At 42.1% G+C, this 19,396-nt stretch overlaps 1 protein-coding gene across 1 annotated transcript; it reads left to right on the top strand.

Moving 5' to 3' along the window:
• The first annotated feature begins 321 nt into the window (after positions 1-321).
• LOC121446988 (alcohol dehydrogenase 1-like) lies at positions 322-12,499 on the top strand. The gene is made up of 9 exons (XM_041649939.1): positions 322-406; positions 2,498-2,599; positions 3,153-3,291; positions 5,231-5,315; positions 5,444-5,663; positions 8,264-8,524; positions 10,446-10,581; positions 11,798-11,936; positions 12,354-12,499. The coding sequence occupies exons 1-9, from the start codon at positions 389-391 to the stop codon at positions 12,376-12,378; spliced, it is 1,125 nt and encodes a 374-aa protein (XP_041505873.1). The 5' UTR covers positions 322-388; the 3' UTR covers positions 12,379-12,499.
• Positions 12,500-19,396: the final 6,897 nt, after the last annotated feature.

Below are 19,396 nucleotides of genomic sequence, written 5' to 3'. Positions count from 1 at the left end.
CCATGCTCCATGCAGACTTTAAGTTACTGCTTTCCCCAGCAAAGGAAAGCAGATCTCTAACCTGTCTGAGAAAGGGGAGAGTGCAGCTGAGACAGGGGAAGAGAGAACCGAGAGAGGGGAGATAGATGCAAAAGGAAGTGTGGAGCCTAACGAAAGCAAAATGTCCCCAACATCACATCCCCAGAACAAGGTTTCCTAGACAGGACAGGGCCTCCCCTTAACTTGCAGTGAGAATAAACTGATGGGCATGTCATTAAAGGCCAGATCACGTGTGGCATCAGCTGACACTCCAGATAACAATCTGTGTGCAACCTTGGCCCAGTGCACTGCAGGAGGGAAGAGTCAGCAGGGACCCATCAATCTCCTGCCAGCAGCGAGGACAGACAGCATGAGCACAGCCGGAAAAGTAAGAAAAAGATCTTGCTGTTGGGAATATATTCTCACTAACTTGCTAAAAGATGCTGACTTCTAACTCAGAAATGACGTGCACTGAAGGCAGGGTGTGATGTGTGCTATAGCACAGGGTGTGCACTGCACGACTGTGCAGCCCGGCTGCTGCTAAATACCTTTAACAAGAGCACACAGACTCTAGATCTGGGGCCGTCCTCCCTTCCTCACTAACTCTGCAGCACAGGGAATTCATTCTGAGCAACTGTGACTACCTTGTAAACAAAAGTTGTAAAGAGATCTTAATCAGAGTAGTCTTTCCTCAATTTCATAGTCTACTATTCTTTATAATCATAGCCTTCTTATGAAAACAGAAAAGTCTGATAAACGTTTCATGAGAGAAATTTGACTCTGAAACGTAGTAGAACTGTCCCATTAAACTATGATAAATTTTCTGACAAGAGGTAGATTGATTTCAACACTTTAGCATCATCCACGGTAAGATTAAATTCCCATGCATCAGTGATTTGGAGGGGTTCATAGTTGCTCAACTCATAAAATCTCTAGAAGCTCTATAGAACTGTCTCTGCTCTCTTAAAAAACATCATCCAGCTTTCTAAGAAAAACTGAATCACTTGTAAACAGTAAGAATACATACATATGGTACTACGTTTACCACAAAGTCATCTTCCTTCTTGAGTCTGTGTGTGGTACCGAATCATGCAAGCAGGCATTCAGCATAAACAACTGATCTGTGCTATCCAAGTGCCTAATTATAACGCCAGTGTTTCTGTTGGCATGGGGGCTGTTTTAGGAGTGGGTCAAAGGTCCAACAGCTCACAGTGAGAACGGGGGGGTGGTGCGGGGGTGTTGGAGACTTCTGCGTCCACTGTGGCACGACTCGGTATAGAAGAGATGGTGGAGAATCATCACAGAAGGGACAGTCGCCAGTAGTTCTGTTCCAGTTCACTCCCGGTCATGTTTAGGATGGCATATCACATTTCAAGGAAAAGTAGTTAGAATAAAGTATGAGTGAAAAAGTTAAAAGAAAGACTGAATTCATGCAGCATAAATGGAAACCCAGTCCTATCAACCTAACAAGAATTGAGGGACTAGGGAATTAAGGCTCTTAGGTGCAGGGTCAGTAACAGCACTATGGTAATCATAGGCTTGAGTTTATACTGCCTACAACAGGAAAATAACAATGTAGCCAGGTATGATAGACCATCCCTGAAATCTCAGTGCTAGGAAGGCCAAGACAGAAAGGTTCCTAGTTCAAGGGCAGCCTGGGAAGCTCATTAGAATATTGTCTCAGAAATCCAAAGCCTGGGAGTTCTCTGTGACAGAGTACTTTACCTAGATAGAATGCACAAAGTAGCACTTCAAAAATACATTGATAATTATAATTTAAAAATAAACATATATCCAATGTAAGCGGAGGCTGTTGGTTCATTTCCTGGCTGCCCAGACCTGAATAGCCACACAGAAACTTTATTGATAACACCACTGCTTGGCCAATGGCACAAGTGTATTCCTAGTTAGCTCTTATATCTTAAATTATCCATTTCTAGTAGCCTATGTATTATTAGAAATGACTGCAGTAGTCTGTGGGTACCGGTGGGGTTCCATTGGCGTTCTTTCTCCTTCGACAGCTACATGGCATCTCCCTGACTCTGCCTACTCTCTCTCTATATATATCTCTTCCAGCCTGGTTATAATCTGCCCTGCCATAGGCCAAGGCAGATTATTTATTAACCAATGGTAATAAAGCATACTCACAGCATATAGAAGATAATCCCACATCAATCAAATGATTTCAGTCAAACAACCTCTTTCAGAACAGTACCAGTGACTATCAGGAAACAAAAGAATACAAGCGTGGCCTGAAAGAGCACACATACACCAATTAATCCCCGATGTGTGACCCTCCTTTTCCTGACCTACTATGGTGTCACACGTTTCTCAGGGTGTTATGACGCCTTGTAAATGAGAAGTGTCCATTTCTATGTAACAATGGGTGGCAGACCTGTGGACAGACACTGTGCATAGGAAATAGAGGGACACAATTGTGATGATCTCCATGGAGCTGCAGTAACCCTTCCTCTTCCAGGTGATCAAGTGCAAAGCAGCTGTGCTATGGGAGACCAAGAAGCCCTTCTCCATCGAGGACATAGAAGTCGCACCCCCCAAGGCCCATGAAGTTCGCATTAAAGTAATTCCCCTTATACCGTCTGAAATATTAGGATTGAAAAACTCAGAAAATACCACATATATGTGTCCAACTACCCATTAACATTCCGTTTCATATGCTCACCCCGACAATGAATGAACCTGTTGCTGAGCCTAGCTGTTGACCTCAGCCGCTGAAAGTTCAAAGTTTAACATAATACCCAAAAATTTTTTTATGTTTATGAGTTTATAAAGTGCTAAAATCCTGAGTCCAAAAGCAATTAATATTAGGTAATTAGGTAATATTAAGTAATTTCTTGGTGCTCATTGTTTAGCTCTAACTCCATAACAATGTATATATTTTGTATGTTGTATAAACTACATTTTTTAGGGTCCCTTAATTCACAGGATGATCCTTGATGCTTAAGCTATTTAACTGGGAAAAGATAGAAAAGCATGGGAAAAATCTTGGACCTAAATCGAATCAGAAGCAATAGGGATTGTTAGCAGGATCCTCAGAAGCACAATTCAGATTAGGTGTACTAAACCTTCTCAATTGCTATCACGGCTCAACAAACTCTATCACAAATCTGTAGATGGTGGCCACCTCGGTCTGCCGTACAGACGATCACGTGGTTGCCGAAAGCCATTCTACGCCACTTCCTGCAGTTCTTGGCCACGAGGGAGCTGGTATTGTGGAGAGCATCGGAGAAGGGGTGACTTCTGTCAAACCAGGTACAGAATTCTTTACCATCAGGGTTTGTGCTTTCTCTCTGATTGATCCAAGCGCATCCATCCAAAAGAGGAGCCCAGGCATAGGAGACTTGAAATCTGGCACATGGTCACAGGGTTTCCACCTCTTCCTCCCTTCATGCCTCTGTCCTGGGCATCCAATCATGTCTTTTCTCTTTCAACATCTATTTATCATCTACCAGGTGTCAGGTGCTGAGTGAGAGTCTCCACTGTGACCTTCAGAGTTCACAGTCTGCTAAGTTCCACTTCAGTGTCGCTGAGCACCAGGGACTTTTCAGGATCCAAACAGACCTACAAATGGGGCAAAGGCAAGACCTGCAGGTCCAGGTTCTGAGTGCCTAGATGTAGGGAAGCTGCTCTGTGCTGAGTTCAGAGACCTGACTGCTCACCTGGTTTCAGGATGCCTCTCCTGTAGGATGCCGTAGGTTTAACTGCATTGCATCCACATGATGGATTTCTCTTTTCCTTTATGTTCCTCCTTTTTCTATATAGAAACATAATACAAGATAAGAGGAGACCACAGAGGGAAAAATATAGTGAAAGTCCTGCAAACACAAACACTATTGTATTATCTCTAGTTGGGCTGAAGGTGGTAGTTTGCACATTGCTTTTTACTTTATTCATGTTTTTATTTTACCTTTGTTTGTGTTTGGATGTAAAGGTTGATTACAAATATATTTTCTGTGGTGTCATCACACATTCATTTTATCTGTGAAGCATAGTGATCAGGTCATTGATTTGTACAATAACATAGGTAGCACATGTGATTTAAAAACAAAATTATGATCATCTCCAAAAAGATCACTTTAGCCAGAAGAGTTGGAAATTTTTTTGCATTCCAAATAACCTGAAAATAAGAAAAGAACTTGTCTGACTGGAGTTAAGTATTGGTGTTTCCTTTATTAGGAAAAAAGCTAACAGTAAAACAGTACCTTTACTTCTCAGGATGCTTTGTCTATAGCAGAAAAAAAATGATAGTTCACAAATAATTATCTAAAAAAAAAAATTCACCTTTTATTTCTCAGGGGAAACCTCTAACTCAGTGTTGAGGACTGAGATGTCCAGAGCAAGTCGTCTCTTCTCTGTCACATTTCAGTCTGTGTCCTCAAAAACAACTAAGATTATTCTTAAAGCATTCATTTCATAATAAGAGAAGCACAATCACTTTGAAAAAGCAAAACCTGGGTGATGGAGAAACGACTCAGTGGGTGAGGTCATCCCCTTAGTCAGTTGACAGACACATGTAACTCCAGCTGCTAGGGATCCAGCGCACTCTGCTGGCCTTCAAGGGCACACACAGACAGACAGACAGACAGACAGACACACACACACACACACACACACACACTAGAACATACACACATGGATCCTCAGACATGCACATAAAAACAGGACAAATCTTTTTAAGAAGTAGAAAACTAGCTATCAAAATTCTCATTTGAATTTTATCTTATGATCAAGCTTAGTTTGTCTTATTTTTATTATGAAATATTTCCTATATTGTGTTTGGTCTTATTTTAGTTTCATTTTAACTATTATAACAAATTCAGAATTGTCCAACATCTCATGGGAAGTTAGTAACTCATGGCAACTAAAGTATATATTTATACTTAGCAGTGAGTATAAAGTATCTAAGGGTTGACTAGGCCTAATACGTGGAAAGCACCCAAGAGCAAATGAGGCACACATTGAAAGTTAGTCGCTCATCAGTAGATGTAGCTGTTTTACATTTCCCTTTTGTTTCAGGAAACTTCTGGCACATAGCAACCTGGATGAAGAGCAATGCCCATGCATGACGTTGTGCAGTTGGGCTCTATTTCTTAGAAACCTTTCAAGGACACATATCTCTACATGTAGTTTTCATATTCCTGCCTTGTTATTCTTGTGTAGACATTTAAGCATTTTCTTGTTCTCCTTCCAGGTGATAAAGTCATCCCGCTCTTTTCTCCCCAATGTGGAAATTGCAGAATCTGCAAGCACCCGGAGAGCAACTTATGTGTAACAAGGTAGGTTTCTTATTGTCTTCTTGTACAATTAGGTCACACACTGTTTTCTTATTGTCTTCTTGAACAATAGGTTGCACACTGGTTTTCTTCTGTCTCATGTCCTTTATTTGCTGTTTTTCACTGGCCAGTTTGTCACAGCCTCAGGGGACTATGTCTGATGGCACCAGCAGGTTCACATGCAATGGGAAGTCAATCCACAATTTCATCAGCACCAGCACCTTCTCCCAGTACACTGTGGTAGATGAGATGGCAGTGGCTAAAATCGATGCGGCTTCACCCCTGGACAAAGTCTGCCTCATCGGCTGCGGGTTCTCAACTGGCTATGGCTCTGCTGTCAAAGTCGCCAAGGTAAGATGGACAGTGGCCCATGGACCAAGCTACGTATGTATTGTTGGGACCAAAGGAAAGAAATTGCTCACAGCCAGAGAGAGTTTTTGTCGAAAAGATAAGTTTGTCCAACTCCAGCGAGAATTACCTCCACACACTCAAAGAAAAGCTCTATAATAATATGCATCCAGTTCTGCCAATTTCCCAATGGTAACTGGGCTCTCATAGAAATTATTTGAAACTTATGTAGATCTGTAACTTTGCATTTACTGTTGTCTGCAAAGCTCTGTTATGTCCCAGTCCCAAGATACACTTGAGCAATAAAACATGTTTTAAAGAGTCAGAAACTGGAACACTTGGCCATTTGGGACAAATGGAAGATTTTAAAGTGGAGATGTCATCACTGTTACCTCTAAAGTAAGCCAAAGTGGGGAGATCTGCACGGCACAAATGCTGTCACCAGTGTTTTTAAAATAAAGACCAGCACTGCTACCTAGAGCCAACCTGCCTGCATGGTGGAAATTTCCTGAAAAGAAAACCTAGGCTTAGTGACGAACCAGGACTTAACGGCACTGGACCAGTGCAGCCTCTCTGAGCTGCCTGATGTTCTTTGAAAGAGCATCACGATGAACGTGACCTTTGATAACAGCCAGCTGGGGGCCAGGGCTGTCTCCTTCTTTATGAGAACAAACCTCATCAGCAACATTTTCCCAGAAAACCTAACTTAGGTGGTGTTAGAAGTCTACATTTCCTATAGTCTTTGTCTCTCAGTGTGTGCACATCGCATGAGAGACAGCTCCTTTAGCTAACCTCAACTGTGTGTGACCTAGTATTTCCTAAGCAAGGTTGCTGGTAATCCTTTAAAATCTCAGTCTAGAACTCTTGGATGTGCTTCCATAATTTTCATAGGTTGATGGTGTTGATTAAAATGTTAATAGGAAAATAGGCCCAAAAATAATTTTTACGCTGAAGAAAATTCACCTTTTTATTATAGATGAACTTGATGCTCTTACTCAGTTAGGAGAAAGTAATACAATTGTTCAATGATTACATTCTATATGTATTTCATTAGCTTCAACCCTAAATGTAGTTATTCCTTGTGCAGTTGCTCATCTGTTTCAACAGGAGGACTGAGGGAGCCTCGCAAGCCATGGGTACTTGTGGTCAAGGATTTCAGTCATTATTATTAAAATATAGACCATCTATTGTTTCAGAATATTTCCTTTGCCTCTAAAAGTCAGGATTAAAGTCTCACAAAGACAACATTGGTCTCTTGATGTATTTCTTAAAATTTCCTGTCCACTTTGCTGTTACACCTAGGATGACCTGTCAATGCTGCCCAGATGACTTCTGCTCCAGTTACCCTGGTGGTGACTACTGAATGATAGTGAATCAAGGAGTTAATGATTGAAGGGTGGTTGGATTGCAGTGCAGTCACATGGAGTAACCATGATCATTTGTTTCTGTTTGGGTACAAATTTCACTCCAGTCCCTGGTGTGCATATCCAAGGATCTGAGATATTTTAGTGGAAGCTCCATTACAGGTCCCCTCTCCCATCTCTCTCCAAACCCTGCTGCATCTCAGAAAGCCCACCAAATGGTGGCCCCTGTTGTAAGGATGCTATTTGTTTGTCCCAGGCTGTCCATAACCCAAATAATCACAAAGAAATTGTGTTAATTACAATACTGCTTTGTCTATTTGTGTATGCATATTTTTAGTTCACTCTTATCTCTTAAATTAACCCATTTTTATTATTTTATATTTTACCATGAGTCTCATGGCCTACTGGCAAGGTTTAATCAGGCTGATTGTGTCTTCTCCTGTGGCAGCTCCATGGCATCTCCTGACTCTGTCTTCCTTATCCCAGCATTCAGTTTTGATTTCCCCACCTAGCTCTTCTTTGCCCTGTTCTAGGTCCAAAACAGTTTCTTTATCAATCAATGGTAATCACAGCATACAGAGTGGAATACAACATCAGGCCTGTCCCTCGGTGATGCTCAAAGCCACTCCCACAGGGTATTTAAACTGCCCCACCCCCAGTAAACAGACAAATGGTTTTCTCCTCTCTGGGGGGAGGCATGCTGGAAGGCTATACGGGAGTACTGAATCCATTAAACCTTGGGCATTTTCTAATTTGGTTTGACTTGGTCTGATTTGGATGGCTGAATTGGCTGAAGGCTTAATGGGTTACAGAAATTTTCCCGTTTCATGTATACAAATTGCTTTTGTGTATGTATAGGAGGTTATTGTGTGGCCTGGGAAGAGGAAAGTCATTGCCATGTTGAGTTCAAAGATCGTCCAGTACAGCTGGTCTCACAGGGGATTCCCATTGGATTAGAATGGGGTTCCACCTGCAGAGATTCCAATTACTGGTAGAGGCTGTTACTGGATCCTGAGATGAACAAAAAATGATAACTTCCCAGATATATCTAATGTAGAACAAATTTTGAGAGTCACTGTTGTACCCCTTCGGGCAGCTTTAGCCTGAAGAGCTTTTGGAAGCAGGTGGAATGACATCTGAGAGGCCATGACAGAGGACAAAGCAAGGTGCCTTGTGCAGCATGGAGCACTGCCTAGCAATCACTCTTTGGTCCATCTTTTGAATTTTCTGCGAACATAGGTGACCCCAGGCTCCACCTGTGCTGTGTTTGGCCTTGGAGGCGTCGGTCTGTCTGCCATCATTGGCTGTAAAACAGCTGGAGCAGCCAGGATCATCGCTGTGGACATCAACAAAGACAAGTTTGCAAAGGCCAAAGAATTGGGTGCCACTGAGTGCATCAACCCTCTAGACTACAGCAAACCCATCCACGAAGTAATCCAGGAAATGACCGATGGAGGGGTGGACTTCTCCTTTGAAGTAATCGGTCGCCTTGACACCATGGTAGGTGCTGTGGCATGCCTTGAGATCTGTCCTTCTGCCATCCATAATATGCTCTAGACAGCAAAATAGAAATCTCATGCAGAAAGCTATTTTTCAGTAGTAATTTTTCATCTCCTGTTTCTACTCATATTGATTAATTCGGTGTTCTGACAAACGTTTTGATTTGTAAGTTCTACAAATTTGTCTCAAGAAATAACCCTCCATTAATACAGGAAAGCTTTTCAGAAAGTGTTTTGTTTGTTTGTTTGTTTGTTTTGGATTTTTTGTAAAAAAATCAATTCATCAAGGGAATTAAAAACAAATTCTGGACCTAAATAGACAAATAGACTTTTTTCCACATTCTTAATATTATACAATATTTGATATTAACTATTCTGAAAAGCATTTCCAAGTCTCATCATGTGGCCAAAAGGAATAATGAGTAATATGAGGCCAAGTATTATTTCATTAGCATCAAACATATAGATGAGTGGCTGCTTTAATGGATCACCATGTTTTCATCTCAGAGACAGCACTGTACCAGGCGACAAAAACACCCAGATCTACATGTTGGAGTAAATACTTTTCAAAATAAGATTTATAGATTCTGTCGTTGCCCCTAAATTTAGGAGATACAAATATTGGTTCTCTGTCTCTCTCTCCCTCCCACCACTCTCGGACCCAAGAACCTGAATCTAACGGACTCTGCCTCTTCTATCTTTTCTTCCAATAACCAAAAAAACAAAACAAAAAAAAAACAGAAAAGAAAAGAGATGCACATTTTTGTAGGGTTATTTATGATCTACATGACATAGTGCATGTAAAATACTTAGCACGGAGCCAGCTGCAATGGGGTAAGCACTCAATTAAGTCAGCTGGCGATAATGATAAGAAAGGCTATTGCCAAGCTTACAGTGCTTAAACTTTTGAAATGAATATTATTCATATAGTTGCAAACACCACATTACTAAGTATGTAAATTCTCCAGTACATATCAGCCACCCTAAAACCTCTGGCGTTCTAGAGAAGCATCCCCAGAGTTGTAAAGAATCACCATTACTGAGGTCCTCCAGAAAGCCTTGGCAGAGTTGGAAATAGAGAATGGGAATGGTGCCTTTAGAGTGACATTCTTCTCAGCCTCGAATTGAGACAAGATGTCAAGAGAAGCTAGCGTCTCCTCTGTGGATGGGGAGTCCTTCAAAGCTCAGGGTTCTGGCTTTCCCATGATCATCCTCCTCTGTGATTTCCTAGACGGTATCCCTGTTTGCTCATCTGAGCCTAGGTTGACAGTGGATTTGAAGATCTAAATGTCTGATACCCACGTGTTCCGAGGACATCTGGTTTTCTAAATGTCATATTTCAAAATCAAAATACCAGGCAGCATGCATATTTGAGGATTAAATACGATCTTTGACTACAGAATTTTAAATAAAAGAATTGAAAGTGAAAAGTTCCTGGATGTCTCCAGATAACAGAATAATGTAAAACCAATGCACACACTGGATTCACAGCCACTGAAAACTTGCCCGTTCTTGATCTAAGCCCCACAGTAGGGACGTGTTAAAAAAAAGAGGTTGAGAAATAGGTAAGAGACAACTTCTGATGATGTCACCATTACATCTTCATCATCTAAATTCTGTCTTAGAGTGCAAACTTCAAATCTGTAGTTAATGGACAATGACAGCGAGTGAACCTACGCATAGGCAGCCTGAGAGTCACGTGATGAGGAAACAGCATTCTCCTTGGAGGACCCAGACTGCACAGGCTCCCAATGGGACTAGATTCTTTATTAGTTGATAAGGAAGAATTGAACATAAATTCATTCAATCACACCTTTTCTCAAAAAATTTCTCTGCACATATCTTCATATGACATAAATCATATGACATAAATTATGAGTAGACCATGAGAATATCCACTTTAAGTATTATTTATTTTCCAGATGTCTTCCCTGTTAAGCAGCCATGCATCATGTGGTATAAGTGTTATTGTTGGGATGCCTCCTAATTCCCAAAGCATCTCTATGAACCCCTTGCTGCTGCTGCTGGGACGGACGTGGAAAGGAGCAATATTTGGAGGTATGTATTCACAGCTGAGGATCATGTTCTGTATGTGTTCTTGTGTGTCAAGGTGAACGTGTGGGTGTGTGTGGAGTCAGAGATCATTTGATGTAGCTACAGGAACAATCAGCTTTGTTCATTTTCACTGGGGTCTCAGTGGCCTGCAGCTCTTGGTCAAGCTCCCTTCCTGGCCTGCCACTCCCAGGAAGGTCCCAATTTCCTCTGTGCAGACCTGGAGTTACAGGCTCCCCCAGCACTGAAACCACTGTTAAATGTTACTGGGTTTGTTTGTTTGTTTGTTTGTTTTCTTTTTTCTTCTGGAGATCAACACAGCAGCCATGACAACCTCTCCCCCTACTTGCACCTCTACCTTTAAAAGAAACAGTCCAGACAGGATGCCATTGAATAGAATCCTTAAAAACTGTGACAGGGATGCTCAAGTGTTGCTCTGCACAGTTAGTGGCTTTTGGTGGGGTGGTGGTAAGGAAGGACTCAGTTTTCTCTAAGAAGCTGGCCACTGGGAGTTTGGCCATGCTCCAGTGAGAACATAGGAAACATGAATTGGACTGGTATTTTTTTTTTCTTGAGAGGTCACAGGATTACAGGGTGACTGGGAAAAATGAGAAGTGAGTATGATCAGGGGCACTGTGTGAAATTCACAGATAATCAAGAAAAATCTAATGTCAGAAAAAAACTAAAAGAATTTAATTACCTTAACCATCTCCCAAGCTTTGAGGATCTAATTCCTAACTTTTTTCAGAATTTCTTCCTTTTTGAAACAGAAAATTTCTGAGAAGGCAGCATGAAAACCACGATCTCTCTATAGCAAGAACTGATACAGGAATTCACAAAACAGGCTGCTGTGCTCCCCATAAACGAGCCAGGGTTTTCCTGGCTTCTTCTACGTGGGTCTCTAAGGCCCGAAAATGCCTCATAGGACAGAGAGAACCCAAGGCAGTAATGTTTGCCTACACTCCTTTCCTTTGGCTATAAACATCTGCAATATGATTTCTCTAGGAAAGATCTACTAAGCTGCCGTCACCAGCCAGGGACCCTGACATCAGGTGGCATGTTATAAGTCATTAACGCCATGCAGAGGGTGTTTGAGTCCCGCGTCTGCCACTCAGGTGGCAGCATGGGCACTGTTAGGAACTTGGTTTCTTTGGAAGATCTCTTGTCTAATTCTCCTGCCTGCCCCCTGGCTGCATCTCACAGTACTGCTCTCTCCTTTCAGGCTTTAAGAGTAAAGATTCTGTCCCCAAGCTTGTGGCTGATTTCATGGCTAAGAAGTTTCCATTGGAGCCGTTAATTACCCATGTTTTACCTTTTGAGAAAATCAATGAGGCATTTGAGCTGCTTCGCTCTGGAAAGAGGTGAGAGCTTTAAGATTCTTTGTATGGGTGGATGGGGGAAAGAGATTATTTTTACGGTAGGGGAAATGGCCAACAGAAATGAAGAAGAAATGGAATAAGAGCAAAAATGGGAATTCTGTGACCGTTCAGACTCTGCATGCACATGTATGTCCCAGGGAATGTTATATGGCTAAGCCTCAGTTTTTACAGTCTTTAAAATGGACAACCTATGATAATGGACCTCATAGTGCTGCTGCTTAGGATGAAGTTTAAATGAGACAATGCCTAAAAAGCTTCTACAAAGTGTATGGCAAATAGCCAGCATGAAATGTCTGTTATGGATGGTTTTCACTGAGACTCATAACACATGCTTTATTTATCCTCTGGGCACTGTGAGTTCTGGGAATGTGAACCAACATCTTATATCTCATATTTCAGTATCCGGACTGTCCTGACGTTCTGAGACCATACTGATGCCTTCCTACTCCTGACCCCTGACCCCACTAAATCACGACACCAGCCACATACAGGGCTAATGTTGTTCCTTAGAGACACTGCCAATAAAGTAATCATGTAAGCTTTCTGCGAGAAACTGAATTTTCTATGATTCTGTTTTAAACCCCAAGTGAGAGCTACCACACCTCAGATGGGGAGCTGCAGGGTGCCCAGCCTTCCTTCTGATTTGACTAACTTATGTCATCTTTCCTACTGGGGACAATGTCTCTTGTGACAACTGATATTCTTTTCTCTCTGGAATTCACAGATTGTCTTCATACATCAACATAATCTGCCTCTCCCAGAGGTTGGACTTGAGAAATCAATACCTCTAGTCCTACTTCATTGTTCAATGGTCCTAGCGTCATCTTTTCACTGGGTCCTCCTCTGTAACTGAGTTTCAGGTTCCAATACTGCTGTAACCAAGTCTTTCCCTGTCATGTGGGATAACTGTATTAATAGTTGCCCATAAATTTAACATATACCTCCCAAAGGTGAATGTGTATCAAATGAGAATATCACTTCCTTAGTCTATGGAAGAACTCACTGGATTCCAGTGGATATATTAGATTTGAGGAGATTTAAGGAACTGATATTTCCACAAGTGTTTAGTGAGCTCTTCCATAGCCTTGGGGATACCTGTCATTTGGTGGTTGTTCATGTTGGTGACTGGATAAATTAAGGCTGGTTATTTGACAACCTTGCAATCTACTCTCTAATCTCATAGTATAATTGGTTGGTTCTCCTTTATACTCCTCTGTGAGTATGTGCATATCTCTATTATCTGTTTCAGTGAGGTTTTGAAGGCCTGTACTTATTAGACAGTTTCTCACAGTTGGCACTGCTAGATACCAATGCCTTTAGAAATAAAACAAGAATTATCAAACCAATAATGATTATAATAGACGTCTTGTGACTCCCAAGTAATTACCCTATCGTTTGTTTGATTTTCAAACCATCCATTGTAGAGATCCAACTCCCTTTATCATAATATTGTTTCCCATTTTTTAACTTTAGAAAAAATCTCTCTCTCTCTCTTCCTCTCTCTCTATCTCTTTGGCTAATTCCCCCCTTTAAAGAATTCCGAGTTGTCTCCCCAAGTCTGCTGACGATGACACTGAAGTGTAAGGCTGCTGTCATCGTGTAGCAGGGACTGGGCTGAGAACACAGGCGATGCACGGCCTGGCTGAGGACAGGCGCTACAGATGATGCATATCTGTGAGCTGGGACTATGTGATAGTTGCCTGAACAGGTGTAGCAGGAGCCTGAGGATGGGGCCTAGGGGAAGTGCACAATCCACAGGGAGGAGACCACCTGAAAGGCAGAAACAGGGAAATGGGCAACAGCAGCAGTGTGGAGGGCAGGGAGCATAGAGCAGATGGTACTGAAGGCAGAGCCGGCCCTGGGTGAGGGAACAACTCCATGGTATTCAGAGCCCAAGCACTGTGGTGTTTGGGGTTTGTGGAGACTACTGCAGAAGGGCTGCTACAGGGAATAAAACTCATTCAGGGGGTTCAGGGGAAAGAAGGAAAATTCAGGTGATGCATCTTCAGTGGGTGCTGGTGGCTGCAAAGCCACAGGCAAACAGCTATCTTGGGGAATCACGCCCCAAAGGTTGGATGTCAGATGACATGTTAATCTAATTAATCTTTGTCAATAAAAGCTCAGAGTCAGATATCAAAAAGAACACGAAAGATCTGAGAAGCAGAGAGCAGGCAGCAATTGCCTCCTACTTCTTCTTCTTCCTTTCCTCCATCCAAAAGGACCTACAGACTCTCTCTGCCCCGCCTTACTACTTCCTGTCTACTCTCTGTCTACAGTCTTCCAAGCATCTATGATTAATTTAGGTCAACTAGTGTCTAGCTCCAACCTCTGACTCCAAGCAAGCTTTATTTGTGAGAATACAGTCAAAGTATCACACAACACTAAAGGGTAGCTCTTCACAGTTGATGGCTTCAGGCAGAGCTTGGGGTTGGGAAGAGGGGAGTGGAGAAAACTCAGTTTTCTTTACCAGGTAGGCCACTGGGAGCTTGCTTGTATATATAAGGAACACAAATTTGACTTGGTGTTTTGTTTTGTTTTTGGAAGACTAACACAGGGGTGGGAGGGTAGACCTAGGAGGCATGTGAATGAGTGTGATTTGGGTGCATTATATAAATTCCCAATAGAAATACTATTTTAGAAAAAAATTCAAGGGACAGTTGAAAAAGGAAACAATGATTTCAGGAATTGTACAAATAAGCAGGTGGATAAATTACGGAATACAATTAAGGAATTAAGGAATGAAAGAATTTGGTAGCCGGGCGGTGGTGGCGCACGCCTGTAATCCCAGCACTCGGGAGGCAGAGGCAGGTGGATCTCTGTGAGTTCGAGGCCAGCCTGGTCTACAAAGGGAGTCCCAGGACAGGCTCCAAAGATACAGAGAAACCCTGTCTCGAAAAACCAAAAAAAAAAAAAGAAAAAAAGAAAAATGAAAGAATTTGGTAAGGAGCTAGAGATTCTAAAAAGAAAAACAACCAAAAACCTTGTAAATGAAATGATCTGTAAACCCAATTTTAGACACTCAGTGAGATGGAGCAGCAGGCGAAGAAACCTGGGACCTTCACAGGAAGGAGGAGAGAGGCTCTCTCCAGAGTGGTCCTCTGCCCTCTTTGTGTGTACTTTTTAAAACATCAGTTGAGAGCTTACACAGAGCAAGCAGTGGGGAGGACATCAGGGCCTGAGACTAACTCTAAGTCAGCACAGTCAGCCAACAAGAAAGAAGAAAAATATGAAATCATAACCAGAAATTTCAATGATTTGGGACAAATTAAAATAGCCGCGTGCAGTCTCCAGCTCACCAGCAAGCCAATCGAGATTCTATGGCATTCTTCACAGAACTGGAAAACTGTCTCTAAAACTAATGAGCAAGCACAAACCATCCTGCATTACCAGAGTCCTGGGTGAGGAGAATGCCCAAGGCACAGCCGCGCTTGGTTTGCACGCAGGCCTCAGAGCCCTAGTAACAAAACAACATGGTGGCAGCACAAAACAGACCCCTAGACCAGCAGAATAGAAAACAAGACTGTAAATCAATCTAGGCGGGTGAGAACCATAGTTCCCCCAAGGAAACCGTACCTGCACTAAGTATTCTACAGAAACTACTTAATTGATTCTGATTTTAGTGATTATGAAGAGGATGGAACACTTCAGGTCCAGAGGCAAAGTATCCTGGGCTATCTCAGCCCTTTAGATGTCCATTTATTGCCCACCCGAATCTGCATCATCATTGTGACTAGTAGGTAAATCCCTTTCGAATGTACAAACAGAACCTCTCCTCCATCAACCTAAAACTTTAGAACTTGATAAGCTCACACCTGTGGCCCAGTCATTCCTCCACCCCATTTTAGCCCATCTGACTGACCAACCCCGAACAATGTATTTGCAAAGTATCTGAATTTATTTACACTTTGTTCTGTTTCCATAACAACTTCACAAAAGTTCTACTATGTTGGGACATAGCATTTGGGGTAACCTATATCTGTACTCCCAGGCTATGCTATTACTAATACTTGGCTCCAGAATGTACTATTACTTCCATTGAGGAGAGATCTGTGTGATTTTTACAGTGACTTGGTTACAATGAACTGAATTTTAACAAAGGTACTGCAAACAAACACTGGAAAACAAAACAAAATGAAAAGCCAGCCTCCAAGAAATGTTTCGTGGAGAAACATATGACCATATGCAGAATCAAACCATAGTCCCTATCTTCTTTCTTATATAAAAATCAATTTTAGATAGGTCGAAGGTCTTAATAAGACCCTGAAGACTTTGAAAATAGTGGAAGAACCCATGGGAAAACACTGTAAAATGCAGACCCAGGCAAGGCCTTTCTGCACAGCACACGATTCGCCCCGGAACTGAGTAAAACAGCCAAACAGCTTCCTGGTAAACTTTATCTGTGATCGGGGATATGACAGTCAACAGTAATAGCACTATGCTATGAAAAAAATCACCATTTATTGTTAAGTTACTATGTCTGTATGTACAGTGTTCTGATTCTGTATTACTAAGTCCGTGGGGTCTGTACCGTCTGCAGTATAGTACCCGTATCCTATTGTGCTTCTGTTTATACACCACCTTACGGAGGACAGTGTACATAAAGCTTTGCTTCATGATCTACAGAATCCACCCCTCATGTGCTAAACATGTCAGTCTTTTTACCTGGGCCCAGAACACTGCAGTGGATCCCTGACCACCTCTGCTTTTTAGCAACTTTGAGATTAGTTCTAAGACCTTGAACAGCAAGGTCTCTGGATAAATATTGCCAACACTCTCTTCATGTTATTTACATCAAAATCTGGATCCAAACTGGTGATACATTCTAACCTTGGGAAAGAAAGATCACAGCCACTCTCTGACAAGCTTTGGCTTCAGGGTCAAAGTAAAATGTTGTGCAAATTCTTGATATCTGGTGTTGGGTTTGTCTTGATTAAGAACATTAACCCAGGAAGTAGATTTTTTGCTGCTGGCAGCAGTTGAAGGCTATTTGATTCTTTGCACACACACAGAGTCTAAATACATGACTTTTTCTTTCTCAAATACCTTTCAAGTAACTATTAACCACAGTTACTTTGCCAAAATCTTTGGACTGCAAAAGTCTGAAGTTGAATAGGATGGCGTATGAATGTCAGGCTGTCTGTATGCTTTTGTCCCCTTAGACTTTACAAAATATGGAGGCTATGTTTGTGGGTAAAGAACTGAATAAATCTAGGACTGCCCCAAGCCTTCTTGGTAGCACAAACAGCATGTCTGTAACTCATGGAGCTGTGTGTTAAGGTCCTGGCAGTACCGATTACCAGCTTATTGCACCTTGCAAGACAGTGTGGCTGTCCACCCTCGAGACATCTCAGTCCTCTTGATATACTTGAAGGTGTCAGAACTAGACACCAACCCAAACTGGGTCCACAGGAGTGACAGACTCTAGCCAAAAGACATAAGAATTGTCAACAATGATCATTCAGAGATGGAGGGAGGGAAGGAGTAACAGAGGCAGGGAGGGAATGAGAGAAGGAGAGGGTTAGGGAGAGGGAAAGAGGGAGGGAGGGAGGGAGGGAGGGAAGGACGGAAGGAGGGACGGAGGGAATATGAATGATCCCTAAGATAAGTTGTTAAAATACAAGTTCAAAATCCAGTGTCCTTTGATGATATAGTGATCTGTCTGCGTGGTCACACCAGAAAACTCCATAACACCAGCCTGCCCACCCACAGTTCCATTCTTGCTGTCTTAGAAAGGGCATTAGGGAATCTTTATACTTCTCTTACCTCACCTGTAATACTGGCTAACAAAACCTCTCTCATCGTGCTCCTCTTAAGGTCATGTAATAATGTAGGAAGAACTCCCGCTAGGGTTGTAAGAGCATAATAAACATCCATTAGCTTCTTACACATCTGAATTTCACAGAAAAACTGTGCCCTTCCATGACAGTGAACAGAGAGTACTCTCGTGGGACTCTTAAAGGTATTGGACTTTGGACCTAGTGTGCCACCTGACTCCTATCCAAACCATTGTAAACAAAGGTAGGTGGGGAGGTAGACAGCCATTCTCTGGAAGAGGTGCCTGATTTGATCATGTGACCTCTAATAAGCTGTCGACAGCAGCATAAGTAAAATTGGACATGGACAACATTATTGTTCCTTTGACAACCCTAGAGAAGTGTAAAGTATATGCTTATGTATATATATTGCCCGCTTGCTTACTTAAGGAGTGATATGTACTCTGGTCCACTAACATCGGTAGCAAACACAATACTCAATAAAAATCAAATGCATGTTCTCGCACCCAAACTTATGACATTAAACAAAAAACAAAGGAAATGAATTAAGGGACTTTTGGCCCATTTGACAAAACATTCATTCTTTTTTCTTTTTTTGGTTTTTTTTTTTGTTTCCAGTTTTCTTTCTAACTTCCACAAACTCACAATCTTATAACACAAACTTGTAAAACAAAAATGAAGCTGTTGAAAACTCACAATCTTATAACACAAACTTGTAAAACAAAAATGAAGCTGTTGAACTTTTTTATAGTAATGTCTCTTTTCCTCTTTAGTTTTCCTCTTCTTTTAGCCTTACTAAAAATTGTTTTAAAAAAGATTTCTGAAATTTCCATAAGAATTTTGCTCTGTTTTTCATACATATATTTTCAATGACGAACACCTGAAACTCTAGACCAACTCAAGTGCAACTCTAAAGTCTCCCGAGTCCTCTGTGAGAATAGTTTTGTCTCCTAGCGCTTCCTGCATAGCTGACTGCACACTCTCTGCCTTTCTCCTCCAGTGTGTTCTGAGCTTATGTTCACGCATGCCAGTTGTAGCTGTAACTCACTGAGCTGCCTCTACCCATATGGCTCCATGTTCAGCACATGTGCGCACTGTTCTGCTTGTTCCCCACAGTCATTGAAGTGACACTCTAACATCCTCATCTTAAAGAAGGAGACCACGGCAAAGAGCAAGGAGATATGCCCAAGTTCTCTCAGGAAAAGGGATAGGGCATGTTGTAGGCTCTGTCTCCTGGCAGGAATGGAGTCTAACTCTTACTCATGACTGCCACCCTCTGGACCAGCTCCATGCTTGCCTCAGGTCCTTGCTCAATGCTGACCAGTAGTGTGTGCTGCAGAGATACCAGGGGTCTCAGCACCTTTGCTGTGGCTATGGGTACCTCTCTGCTTTGAAGAGGACTGGATACCAACCCTTCCTCCCCGAGGCTCTGTCCGTCCACCCCATCTGCCCCAATTTGTCTCCTGTCCTCCTTACTATGCTCCATGCAGACTTTAAGTTACTGCTTTCCCTAGCAAAGGAAAGCAGATCTCTAACCTGTCTGAGAAAGGGGAGAGTGCAGCTGAGACAGGGGAAGAGTGAACCTGAGAGGGGAGATAGATGCAAAAGGAAGTGTGGAGCCTAACGAAAGCAGAATGTCCCCTACATCACATCCCCAGAACAAAGTTT

This window comes from Microtus oregoni, unplaced genomic scaffold (genome assembly GCF_018167655.1).
Source record: "Microtus oregoni isolate MIOR12 unplaced genomic scaffold, Mior012 000000F_ref0000247, whole genome shotgun sequence".
NCBI lineage: Eukaryota > Metazoa > Chordata > Mammalia > Rodentia > Cricetidae > Microtus > Microtus oregoni.
The sequence above is the reverse complement of the archived record's forward strand: the minus strand, read 5'-3'. Positions and strand labels throughout refer to the sequence as shown.

Bases quoted from the DNA above. Each gene is read 5' to 3' on its own strand.
- LOC121446988 (XM_041649939.1), top strand. The intron at 2,600-3,152 runs GTAATTCCCCTT...ACAAATCTGTAG, and splicing joins CCCATGAAGTTCGCATTAAA to ATGGTGGCCACCTCGGTCTG. The intron at 11,937-12,353 runs GTGAGAGCTTTA...CTCATATTTCAG, and splicing joins CTGCTTCGCTCTGGAAAGAG to TATCCGGACTGTCCTGACGT.